Source organism: Ruditapes philippinarum, unplaced genomic scaffold (genome assembly GCF_026571515.1).
Source record: "Ruditapes philippinarum isolate M1 unplaced genomic scaffold, ASM2657151v2 ctg1573_1_1_1_1, whole genome shotgun sequence".
Taxonomy (NCBI): Eukaryota; Metazoa; Mollusca; class Bivalvia; order Venerida; family Veneridae; genus Ruditapes; species Ruditapes philippinarum.
Genome location: NW_026862214.1, coordinates 194,222 through 208,668, shown reverse-complemented (window position 1 = coordinate 208,668; position 14,447 = coordinate 194,222). Strand labels below are relative to the sequence as shown.

General features: G+C 33.7%; 1 protein-coding gene across 9 annotated transcripts in view; it reads right to left on the bottom strand.

Annotated features, from left to right (window-relative positions):
- Positions 1-14,447, bottom strand: part of LOC132718308 (voltage-dependent L-type calcium channel subunit beta-1-like) — a 79,810-nt gene that overhangs the window by 35,950 nt on the left and 29,413 nt on the right. Inside the window, exon 1 of one of the 9 annotated variants that reach the window (XM_060702009.1) lies at positions 6,324-6,610. The exons of the other annotated variants lie outside the window; for them this stretch is intronic. Coding sequence (XP_060557992.1) covers positions 6,324-6,443 — 120 coding nt within the window. The 5' untranslated portion in view covers positions 6,444-6,610. Of the gene's footprint in view, positions 1-6,323; positions 6,611-14,447 lie in introns of those variants that run through there. 9 annotated transcript variants of the gene reach the window in all.

The following is a 14,447-nucleotide window of genomic DNA, read 5'->3' as shown; positions in this document are numbered from 1 at the left end:
TACCTGTCATGCCATACCTCTTAACTCAAGGTCTAATGCTACCATTATTCTTTACTCCTGAACTCAAGGTCAAATGCTACCATTATGCTATACTCCTGAACTCAAGGTCAAATGGAACCATTATGTCAGATTCCTTGACTCAAGGTCAAATGGTACCAAAATGTCAGATTCCTTGACTCAAGGTCAAATGGTACCATAATGTCAGATTCCTTGACTCAAGGTCAAATGGTACCAAAATGTCAGATTCCTTGACTCAAGGTCAAATGGTACCATAATGTCAGATTCCTGAACTCAAGGTCAAATGGAACCATTATGCCAAACCGTGTAAATAAAGGTCAAATGGTACCATAATGTCAGATTCCTTGACTCAAGGTCAAATGGTACCATAATGTCAGTTTCGTTGACTCAAGGTCAAATGGTACAATCATGTTATACTCCTAAACTCAAGGTCAAATTTTATCATCATGTTATACTCCTTCATGTAAACTTTAAAGCGATAATTATCATGCAATATATAATTGAACGCAGTCAAATGGTACAGTAAATTAATGTCAAGCTCAAATAATACTGTCATGTCATTCTCCGTAACGCTAGGGCAGTAGGGCCAGACAATACTTCTATTATACTCCATTTGAGCCATAACTTCCATAATCTTTATAATGAATTTTTCTTACATAAACTAGCATGAATAAAGAATGAGCTTGGAAACAAATCTATTCTACCATATAACTGTATGATACAACAATGAATAATGTATCCCAATATGCATTTTATTCAGAGAACCTTTGATCATTGACTTTTCCTTGCTGCTATGTATGAGAATTGGCCTAAAGTCATTATCTCTAAGCGAGATCATGCAGTGTAACTTGCATGTAGTACGTAATTATATGCGAAGCATTATCATACAAAAACCATCCATGACTATTTATCTAGTTGAGGCATGCTGAAATTGCATTGGGTCATATAACTGATGTATATCGAACTTATACTCAAGTCATGATGACACTGGATGGGATGAATATTAAATACTTCCCTAAAATGCATCCATTATTGTCTATTAATAGTTCATTATTACTAATTTTGAAATGAATTCCCCTTTTACCATGTTATAAAACCCTAATGTGCTATTTCTTATACTTAGTATTCTGAGACACGACATTGGCACAGTGACCCCAAGCGCCGTAACCAGCTTGGGATAGTTGACTCAAAATTGAAATGAATATAGATGCCTAAATATTTGAACCTTACGAGCGGTGAGTACAAATGATTTAAAACCAGTTAACGAACTACTCAAAAAATTATTAATTCAATATCATAACAGTAACATTAATGTTCAGTTAAATTGAATTTACTTCTTATATTATACTGGCCTTTCAGTAATAGCTCCCGTTGTTTCTTTAAAAATTTTGAAAAATTCTTTAAGGTCTTTTAAAATTAAAAATCCTTTCGGGAAACCCCATTTAGTGTTTAATCAACGCCTGAATAAAAAAGTATATAAAAGTTTCTCTAAGAAATTTCTACGGAAGCTCCTTTGGAAAAAAATTAGATACTTATCTGCCTTTGAACATGACTGTCTACTGGACTAATCAGAAGAGAAGGAAAAAAACATTGAAATGGACATAATTTCAAGGATAGGTTAAAACTCATTTTATTTTCTCAGTGTTTATTTGTCTTTGGGGATTGAGCTTAGATATCACAAACCAATTATAGCATGAATGAGATGAGAAATATGTAAATAAGCATGCATATTCCAGCACTGTCTGTAACAAGAAAGTCCCTTTGGGTACACTATTACTCAGACTAAGACAAATGCGTCATTTCCAAAAACTGATGCACATTGTATATATTATTTCTCTTAGCACTTATTTAGGTGCGAGTGTTTCAACTTCTTATACACGGATGAAAAAAAAATTGTTATATAAACATCTTCAGAAAAAAAAAAACATTCTTATCAACTACCTTTTTTAGCACAGTTACATAAACCAATGAATTCAAGACACTTTTCACCCTCACCTAGCTTGTACTGAAAGTGTAAAAGTGATCGGCCTTTGCAAGCAGTATAGAGGTAGGCCTGCCCGCAGTCATCTGTGCAATCTGACCAAGCTCTCTATACTGTTGGTTTATCAAAAATCTGGAGAAAGATAAAATCCCTCTGAAGCATTAGTTACAATGAAAAATTGCAGACACGGTTTAATTGAGTCTGTACATGAGGGAGAATGAAAAATTGCAACATCCCCCATGACTCCCTAGCAATGGCTTGAACCATACTCAATTTCCCAACACCTAAAAGTGCTGGAATCAAAAAACTTTGATATCCTCAAAATTGATAATAGACAGTTCAAGAAATGGAAGCTGAACAAGTCCATTTAAGAAATTCAATGTTTTCATCAACATTCAGACTATCCAATGAAAATTGACAATAACATATTAACATACAGTAATATAACATAATTATCTCTGACTACTGTGTTTAAGTATTTTTAGAGATCGAAAATACAAATTTCAAACTTGGCAAGGCCATTAAACAAATTAAGTAGGATTTTAGTTAAAGACATTCAAAACTTAAAAGTAAAACCTCTTTTCCTGAACTGCATAAAAACTGCAGTGAGCGTGATGTAATAAAGATAAAATAAATAGAAGATGGAATACTTTAATACCTGCCAGTTTTGCTAGACCATAAAATTGTGTTGTCTCGCTTTATTTAATGTTTGTTGCTAAATAAATTTAATCGGATTTTAAGTAGTGATTTTAATTTCTAGCAACTAAGACAACAAAATTTAATGATGATATTCATATTCTCAGAAACAACAAAAGCAGATATTCCTAGAAACAACAAGTGATGATATTCCAATATACAACAAATGTCAGATAGCAATCTCAGAAACAACATGTGAAGATGAAGATATTCCACAAACAACATGTGGAGATGAAGTTATTACCACAAACAATGAGTGAAGATGAAGATATTCACAGAAACAACAAATGAAGACATTAATCCCAGAGACAACAAAATTTATGAAGACATTCCCAGAAACAAAAAATTAAGATATTCCCAGCAACAACAAATGACGATATTCCCAGTAACAACAAATGACGATATTCCCAGAAACAACAAATGAAGATATTCCCAGAAACAGCAAATGAAGATATTCACAGAAACAACAAATGAAGATATTCCCAGAAACAGCAAATGAAGCAACAATGTATGAAGATATTCCAAGAACAACAATTGAGGATATTCCCAGAAACAACAAAATTAATGAAGATATTACCAGAAAAGAAATCAAGATAAAGTCTTAAAATTCCATTAAATATATAGTTAAAAAGCATGTTGTAGACAAATGGTTCGACATATGCAGTTAAATGACTATAAATTACAACACGGCCATCTGCTGAAAGTCAGGTCAGTCTGTGCATAGGTACAGAGTGACATGATCCTCTGATATTGAAATAAGATAAAACAACCATTAAAAGTTCAAAATTAACATCAAACTTCAGTACAAACCCATTTTACACATTTATAGTACAGTAAGTTCACAAATGTCATGTATGCACATAAATTAATGTCTTAATTATCAAGGATGATTCTTTTTAACTACAGTAGAACTTCTATGAGTCGAACTTCGATTAGTCGATTTTCTCGATGTGTCGAAGAAAAATTAAAGTCCCGACTTTTCCCCCTATATATTCCTTATAGAAACCTATTGATGAGTCGAGATTTTATGTGTCGAATTTTTCGATGTGTCGAAGTTTTTTCGTTGTCCGTGTTAAGTAAATCTAGTGCAATTTACCACAAATAAGTCGAAGTTGTTCGATTATTTTGACACCGTCGATCTCGAGACATTTTTCACACCTTATCTGGCTGCGAAAAGACAATTTCCAATCAACTTGTGTGACAGGTGTTAATTACACAGCCGTGTGTTCAAACAGCCTTTGTTTGCGCTAAAATGTGTGATTAAATGCTTTAATTGTTACTATTTTTATTGCCGTAGTGGTATTTGAAAGTAAACAGTAAGAACTACTTTCATTTGATTACATCCTTGACCCGGTGTCGCGTGAGAAAAACACGCGAAATATATACTATAAGTTGGTTAAGTTATCGCCCTTTCGTATTGTTACGCCTTTTGTAACTCTATTGTATACGTCAACAGTTAGTCCAAATAATAAGCCGTGAAAAACGTTATTTAACATGCTATATTCATCATTGTAAATTGTGAATATCAGATTAATGATGGAAAAAACATGAAATAGGTTTCGTTATAGACTAGTCACGGGTCGAAATTTTTTCATGGAATTGAGAGCGATTCATGAGTCGAAGTCCCGATGTGTCGAAGATTTTACGCAAGTCCCTTCAACTTCGACTTACCGAAGTTCTACTGTATATTGTAAAAGAGTTGCATTTCATAGGAAAATCTTCCTACCTTCTAGGAAATGAAACCACTTTAGGACTAACTTAGGACTGTTTCAATCAACGTTTTTACCTTAAGTAAAAGACTGTAGACTATAATTAATATCAATTTCCTGAGAAAGGTTAAGAAATACAATGATTTAGACCCTGCTTTTCACAAGGTGTTTTAGCTCACATTTATTTGCTTTTCAGAAATTAAAAGTCATGAAATTGGAGTAATAAGTAAAGACCTTTTCTTTGAAATGCAAAATTGTATCAATTTTGGTCTTAAAACTGATTTCAACCTTATGACTTTCTAAGAATCGCAGCCCAGACTCTCAAAAGGGTTCAACAGTTATCTATAACTGTTATTTGACAATTTTACTTAAAGATGTATAAGCATCCATCCTGAAACAGTGTCGGAGAAAAAGTCCCCGATTTGTATTAAACCCTTTCACATCTAATCGTAATCGTTCACTTGCATATAAAACTAAACTCCCGTCCTTCTTTATTCTTTAAATAACGTCAATAGAAAACCTATCAGTTATATATTTCTCACCAAAATGATATGCGGAAACGATCCCCGATATATCCTGTCCTGTCAAAAACGTATATCCTTTATTCATAGTTTCTACATATAGGCAATTAGAGAACGGACTAAAACAGAATAAAATAGAGCTCAACAACAAATTACATTTCGAGAAGTTTCATATCTGAAACGTATTTCTTTCAGCCGAGAGTGCAAAAGCTTAGCAAATCTGACTCAGAACACGAAACTATATGTCTGTCTGTCTGTTTGTCTGGCTAGATTGTCTTAATTAGTAACACCTTAAAAAATTTGATTTACAAATTAATTGCTGCTAGAAAAGATGTGATCCTAAACTCGGCAAAATGTCGGTTTTTCCAATCTAACACCGGGGTACAAACAACGGGTTATACTGTTACAATCTTTACGGTGCACTAATGTGCACAATTAAGCCTGATCACCAGGGTTAAAGCACATTATGGATATAATTTAACCAAGTTGTAACTACCCTAGGATTAGAATGGGAAAACCCACATTTGTCAAGTTACCAAGTTTCTCAGTTCCGTACATCAAATTTAAAGTGGTTCCTGAAATGTACCTGAAGTATAATTTTCTTTGGTGTATTCCTACACTAATAGTCTAATATTACCCAAGGTAAAAACATGATGTGATAGAACAAATTTGGTTACCTTACCCAGAAGGTAAATATCTAATTATTTAAAGGACTACACAAGAGCTCCAGCTCAAATCTGTAGATGTGGCAATAGCTAAATAAATTAGTACAACACTTGATTTTCTGATATCTGTTGTCAAGACAGCCATCATTAAACCTGAAACGCTGACCACGAAGTTCTTCAACATGAAAATGTTTCTTATATCTAACATGTTGAATATCTTAAATGGACAAAACATGGTCAATCCAGACAAAATTATTTTTTTCATTTTCTAGGAAGATTTCAAAATAAAGGCCTGATTGAATAGCAAAATCAAGATCAATTGTCACAGAGAAATGACGCTTCACCAGAGGATCGAACAAGGTGGCAACCACTACCAATCCTAGGCTTTCCTTAGTACCAAGTAAAGCTGGCAAACTGAGTCATCAATATATACAAGTTAAATACTGCAAGGATCAAAGAAAAAATCACTATATTCATATAAACAATCTATGGCAAACCGAAATTAAGCATTTATAACCTATTTAATTCCTGAAAAATGAACTCTTGGTACCTGAAAAATTGTACAAATATGGCACAACCAAACTTTTTATTTTCACCAAAACAGACTTACAAATTCTTAAACAACATACTAATATAAATCTTTCAACACATTGTTGTGACATACTGAAGAGAAAATAATCATAAAATAATTAAAATTAAGAAAATAAATTACATAAAGGTCAAGGACACTTACCACAGAGTCAAGGTCACTGAGACCAGAGAGTATTTTACGGAGACGACCCATTTTTGTTGGCTGTGCATCATACATGTTTTCTACCTCAGCAATATCCTGTGGTCGCAGTATTCTACCCATTGAACTTTTGGACTAAAGGTCAAGGTCATGTCAATCTGACCTTTGAATGACCTTGAATTAAACATTCAAATTTCACTGTGGAAGCTTTATATTTTAATGTATATTTCTGTTCATGTCCATTTAATTGTAAGAATGGTATTTCAAAATACTTCTTGAGTAAATAATTCCCTTCCTTAATTTCAAGGTCAAGGTCACATCCAAAGAGCCTTTCCTACTGAGTACATCAACCAGGCACTAATAAATGATCCAAACTGTGTATATATAGTCAGTTAGCAACAAGATTTGTTCAAAAACTAGTAATGTGACCTAGTCAATGGTGATAAAATTTCCAGAACTGACTTCTGTCGATATGCATTACCTATGCGTAAAATACTTTTAAGATATTCTATCCCAGCATCAAATGATTGTGTTACGAAATCATTATTACAGTGCAATACATTGGTATTCATATATTATGTCACGAACAGATGACTGGATGTTAAATATTACATATATTTCCTTCCATACAAAGTCTTAAATCAATCCTAAATTCCTGGCTTTCGTTACAACGAATCAATACTTATCCCTATGTATCTTCCACGCTTAAAATTCCAAAAAAATCACATTTTCCAAAGATCAATGAATGAATATTCTGCACAAAATGCATTAAAAATGCATACAGGGATCCAAATAAGCTCAAAATCAAGGGAAAAAACTGAAAACCAATATGGCTGACACAGAGAAAATATTGATAAACACAGGACAATTCTGGATCAATAGCTTCAGCTAGTTCAATATAGTATAGGAGAAATTCTAGTTTGTGGTAGTCACATAGTGGTGGTGGTGTTTTTCAATAGCTTTATTTTGTCCCCTGAACTTCTCCAGTAGCGAGAGTGAATTCTTTCTTTAATCAATACGTGGCCTGTGTTTCTAATGGAATGTGTAAATAATCCAAAATTCTCACTAGAACTAAGTTAAAAAGTAGGTGACTTACAGAGTTATCTACTCTTTGCTATGACCCAGTCTAGACTTTATAACATCTATATAGTGACAAATTCGGAACAAAAACGTTTCATATTTTTTTCTTCAGTTCTGTGCTTGACAAGTCCATTTAGAGATGCTTCTAGCTTGTAAATCGAGATCCTAGAAAAACCTAGATCCTCATTCAGTAATTTTTGTGAGACATGACTTGATATGATTGAGTTTTTTCAACATCAAATCAAATCAGGTCCAAGGTATCCAGCTACCTTACTCTAAAGGTTAGTGGTTTTTCTCGGGTGCCCACATGTGCCTGAAATAATAGATGCTTTAAGGCGCCAGGTATCTTCCTTTGCCAGTAAAACTGGACAGTTGCTACTTGACTTTAGCCTTAAAACTCACCCTATCAAATCTACTTCTTTAGCAAACCAGAATTATGCTTATTTGAGGGAACATAATCACCACCCTTACTATACAAAGATATAACCAACTTTTCTTTGAACTTCTAAAAAGTTTTTACTTAATACATATAAACATCATTATTTTGCTATATTGTAGAAACAAAATGGTGGCTGAACAAAAGTAACATATATTTTAAGAAGTGTGCTTAAAGACGAGGGATCTACAGTTTAACAGCATGGATCCTGATCAGACTGTGCAGAGGCGCAGGCTGGTCTGGATCCATGCTGGTCGCAAACCCACTATGTTGGTTTTGTCATGATGCGGCTGTCGGCAAATATTGTTTACATTGGCAGCTTACAAGCTTAAAGGCACTGATGGGGGATCTAGGTAACGGTTGGCAATTAAAAGTCTTTAACTAATGATATGTTTACTTGTATGTGAAGTGACACTTGGATGATAAAGAGCAAAATTGACTTTTAATATTTTACAAATGATATGTTAAAGTTTATTGGAACTTTTGTAATCATGTTACCTAGATTTTCACCCGTGCGATTTTGCGACTCCGTAAGATTGTTATGCACGGCCGCATATATTTGACGTGACGTCTTTGCGTTATCATAAAATTAGTGTAAAGACGGCAAATGCTAGCCTTTAATAAAGGCGCGTACATTGAAAAGTGATCTATTCACTTTAAACGGTCTATTTGGGTATGTGAAAAAAAATAGATTTGAATTCTTATTCTTACTGAATTATTCCCTGATAAAAATAAATTTATGTCGCAAGGCTCGCATAATAAATTTTCAACTCGCTGCAATAGTAATTTGAACTTACACTCATTCAATATCCTCTATGTATCAGATATTCCAATGGTTTAGTATCTTGTGAGGAAGTCTGAATGCTTCTTTGTTTTCATTTTGATACTTTAATGACAAATAATTTCACATTCAGTGCTCCTTTATTCAGATGATATTTTTTTGCATCTTATACATACACTTAAACCATTATTCAAATTTTATAAACCTTATGTTTGTCTATTCTAAAGAAGGAAGCCTTTATATTTTTTCTAAGGCATAACATGCCTTTACAGAAGGAAACATTTATTTGTTTCTAAAGCATAATGTGCCTTTAAAGATATTAAAGAAGGAAACATTTATTCATTTCTAAGGCATAATAACGGATGTAGCTTTAAAGAAATTAAAGAAGGAAACACTTATTAGTTTCTAAAGCATAATGTACCTTTAAAGAAATTAAAGAAGGAAACATTTATTCATTTCTAAGGCATAATGTGCCTTTAAAGAAATTAAAGAAGGAAACATTTATTAGTTTCTAAGGCATAATGTGCCTTTAAAGAAATTAAAGAAGGAAACATTTATTTCATTTCTAAGGCATAATGTACCTTTAAAGAAATTAAAGAAGGAAACATTTAGTATTTATTCTAAAGAAGCTCGTACAACCAGGTTTCACTGTACTGCGTGGTTTATCGTAACAGCTTATAATAAAATAATCATTTACCAGTAAAATCATCTGGGGACGACAAACAAATTGCTGCCCATCTAGACTCGCTAATGTTTGTTTTGTTTACAAAGTATGAGGTAAAAATCTGCACAGCGAACCTGATAGTATTGAACGGCGGTGAGCGGGGGAGTACATTACCAGTATTTTGTCCATATATAGATGTCTCTAATGTCATCAGGGGCACCTGAGTTACGCTATTTCAATATCAGACGTTTCTATATACAGTACAGATTTGATGTTAGAATAATAATATTAAGACTTTTTCCTCGGTACTTAACAGAATTACAAAAACAAAACAGTGTTGAAAGCTTAACGTCATTTTCTTTATTTGTATCATAACACTCATTTCTTTATTTGTATAAATAACAGTGTTAAAAGTATACATTGTACTATGCTCATCTTTGGCTAAAATATTTTTATTGCAGAAATTTATTGAAATCTAGTAAATTCTTCCTGAAATTATGTCTAATTTGAATAAGTGTATGTATACTCTATATCTGGGAATTTGCATTCCCTATTACTTGTCAATACAAACTTCGACATTTGCTAACAATTACTCTGTGAAGGTTTGATTGAAAATATACTATACAAATGTATAATATTAGTTATTAATTTGTGTTTTATAAACAGATTATATAACCCTGTACATACTGTTATAAGGTCATATAACACAAAGATGGTTATATTACAAACAACCATTCATACAGAACTTGATGATATAACATGTTTAAAATCTTTATAACAAATCTATAATACAGCAAAATTCAAATATTTAAGGAAATGTAAAAAATTACTTCATAAATTGACAGCAGCCATGTTATATCAGTAATATAAACATCATGAGCATCCAATAAAAAGCCATGTTACATTTATCATACAATTATATAGTGCACAATGCAATATGCTATATATCTGACTGCAAAACTTAATTAGACACTGAGTAAAGATAAATATCTCGACTGATGGCAAAGCTTCATCAACAAATATGATAGCTATGTTTCAAAACAAAACACATCAGAAATGCAAAGTGCTACAACACCGACAACCAGAATGCCTTCAAAAAGCCATCTCACTGTTTCTAAATATGTAGTAATAAAATGTTACGCTGGCAGAAAACCAAGTATGTAATAACTGTGTTTGCCGATTCCCCGACAATTATCAAACTTCTTCATAATTAGCAACATCATCAAATGAATTAGCCCAAGGATGTTGAAATCTTTATTTTGAATGCCATACTGTATGTATAGTGAGGAAAATAAGTATTTCTGACTGACTTGTTTTCTTCAAAATTATGCAAGTTAGAAAAATATAAGGAAAATGTGAAGCTTTTAATAATGGACTGGTGTAAATGATTTATGTCCATCTATACTTAAATGTTCTCTAAAGCTAGAGCAGTAAATGTCACAATTCAACAGTCAATATCAAAATACCAAGAATGGGCAGTCAATATCAAAATATAATGAAATTGGACAGTCATAGCCTTCATATAAAAGTAAGCAATGAAATAGTCGATATAAAAAAAATATGATTTGAACAGTCAATATCAAAATACCAAGAATGGGCAGTCAATATCAAAATGTACTTAAATTGGACAGTCAAGGTCTATATACCAAATTCAACATTCACTGATTGAGCAGTCAATATCAAAATAAAATATACTTAGATTGGACAGACAATGTTAACATCAAAATGCCAAGAATGAAAAGTCAATATCAAAATACTGAGATTGGACACTCAATACTAAATTACCAAATTTGATAAATGAATATCACAAAACTCAAATTTAGCAGTCAATGTCAAAATATTAAGGCTGAGAAGTCAATATCAAAATGCTAAGATTGGACAATCTTAAAATGCTACAAGTCTCAAAGTCAATGTCAAAATATCAAAAGTTTTAAACTTAATGTCAAATACTAACATTGAACAGTCAATATCAAAACTAAAGAGTGAACATTCAATATCCCAACACAAAGACTGAGCACTCAACATCAAAATAATGAGATTAAATAGTCAATATCACAATATTAAGACTTACTAGTCAAGGTCCAAAAACAAAGACTAAACAATCAATATCACAATATTAAGAATGACGCTCGTCAATGTCAAATTACCAAGACTATAGGCAATCAATATCACAATATTAAGAATGACTCATCAATGTCAAAATACTAAGACTAAGCAATCAATATCACAATATTAAGAATGACTAGTAAATGTCAAATTAACAAGACTAAGCAATCAATATCACAATATTAAGAATGACTCATCAATGTCAAAATACTAAGACTAAGCAATCAATATCACAATATTAAGAATGACTCATCAATGTCAAAATACTAAGACTAAGCAATCAATATCACAATATTAAGAACAAGATATGTTTGTAAAACATGTATGCCCCCTATCAGCAGCCAATAAGTCATGTGATAAGGTTATTATGCATGACTTCTGACCCAGTGATCAAACAATTAAAAAGGATTATCAAGTATCTACTGGTCATGACCTTAACCTTTGACCCCTTGACCCAAAACTCAATAGGGGTCATCTACTGGTCACGACCAATCATCATTTACAAAGTTTGAAGTTCCTAGGCCTAAGCGTTTTTAGTTAATTGATCAAAAACCGTTTTTACCTTCAAGGTCAATGTGACCTTGACGTTTGCCCACTTGACCCCAAAATCAATAGGTCATCTGCTGGTCATGACCAATCACCATACCAAGTTTGAAGTTCCTAGGCCTAAGGGTTCTTTAGTTATGATCGGAAACCGTTTTAACATACAAGGTCAATGTGACCTTGACCTTTGACCCCAAAATCAACGAGGGGTCATCAGCTGCTCATGACCAATCACCTGCCAAGTTTGAAGTTCCTAGGCCGAAGCGTTCTTTAGTTATTGATCAGAAACCGTTTTACTTACAATGTCAATGTTGACCTTGACCTTTGACCCCTTGATCCCAAAATCATTAGGGGTAATCTGCTGGTCATGACAAATCACCATGCCAAGTTTGAAGTTCCTAGGCCTAAGCGTTCTTAAGTTATTGATCAGAAACCGTTTTTTTACTTACAAGGTCATGTGACCTTGACCTTTGACCCCTTGACCCCAAAAACTCAATAGGGGTCATCTGCTGGTCACGACTAATCATCATACAAAGTTTGAAGTTCCTAGGCCTAAGTTTTTAGTTAATGATCGGAAACCGTTTTTTACCTAACAAGGTCAATGTGACCTTGACCTTTGACCCCTTGACCCCAAAATCAAAAGGTCATCTGCTGGTCTATGACCAATCACCATACCAAGTTTGAAGTTCCTAGACCTAAGGGTTCTTAAGTTATTGATTGGAAAGCATTTTTTACCTACAAGGTCAATGTGACCTTGCCCTTTGACCCCTTAACCCCAATATCAATAGGGTCATTTGCTGGTCATGACCAATCACCATACCAAGTTTGAAGTTCCTAGGCCTAAGGGTTTTTAGTTATTGATCGGAAACCGTTTTTTACCTAATGAGGTCAATGTGACCTTGACCTTTGACCCTTGAACGTAAAAATCAATTAGGGGTCATCTACTGATCATGACCAATCATCATTATCAAGTTTGAAGTCCCTAGGCCTAAGGGTTCTTTTGTTATTGATCGGAAACCGTTTTTACCCAAAGAGGTCAATGTGACCTTGACCTTTGACCCCTTAACCCCAAAATCAATAGGGGTCATCTGCTGGTCATAACCAATCACCATACCAAGTTTGAAGTTCCTAGGCCTAAAAGTTCTTTAGTTATTGATCGGAAACCGTTTTTTGCTTACAAGGTCAATGTGACCCTTGACCTTTGACCCCTTGACCCCAAATTGCAATAGGGGTCATCTACTGGATCATGACCAATCACCATACCAAGTTTGAAGTTCCTAGGCCTTAAAGTTCTTTAGTTATTGATCGGAAACCATTTTTCCTTACAAGGTCAATGTGACCTTGACCTTTGACCCCTTGACCCCAAAAATCAATAGGGGTCATCTACTGATCATAACCAATCACCATACCAAGTTTGAAGTTCCTAGGCCTTAAGGTTCTTTAGTTATTGATCGGAAACTGTTTTTCCTTACAAGGTCAATGTGACCTTGACCTTTGACCCCTTGACCCCAAAATCAATAGGGGTCATCTACTGATCATGAACAATCACCATACCAAGTTTGAAGTTCCTAGGCCTTAAGGTTCTTTAGTTATTGATCGGAAACCGTTTTTGCCTACAAGGTCAATGTGACCTTGACCTTTGACCCCTTGACCCCAAAATCAATAGGGGTCATCTACTGGACATGACCAATCACCATACCAAGTTTGAAGTTCCTAGGCCTAAGGGTTCTTTAGTTATCACTCGGAAACCATTTGGTCTACGGACCGACGGACCGACGGACCGACAGACCGACGGACCGACGGACCGACAAGTGCAAAGCAATATACCCCCTTTTCTTCGAAATGGGGGCATAATAACTCGTAAATGTCAAATTAACAAGACTAAGCAATCAATATCACAATATTAAGAATGACTCATCAATGACAAAATACTAAGACTTATTAAGGCAATCAATATCAAAATATTTATATGGAAAACTAACATATGAAGAGTCTCAGTAAACATTTGTTCTTATGAACCGCAGTGCACTATAAAGCTATAATGGTGAAAGTTTGTATATACCCCTGAATTAGATGGGAGAACCAAGTTCCGGATAACATTTGTTATCATGAATCGTAGTGCACTGTAAAGCTGTAACATTTAATGTCTGTTTCTACCCCTTGATTATAAGGAAAACTAACATAAATTTGCCGAGTTCCGATTAACATTTGTTATCGTGAACGGTAATGCACTGTAGAACTATAATGGTGAAAGTTTGTGTGTACCGGTACCCCAAAATTAGATGTGGAAAATCAAGTTCCGATTAACATTCATGGATCATTCAATGTAACAAGGGGTATGTTTTATCTTAATATAGAACAATAACTAATCTGTTATCTTAAGGTTCCACTGCCAACTTTTCCATAAAGAATCTTATTAATACAGTTACATGATGAATGATAGGAGCCATTATTTCTTCAATCAAATCTTTGCCAAGAATTTACAGTTTGCCTGTAGCTATATAAAGTCTCCTTATT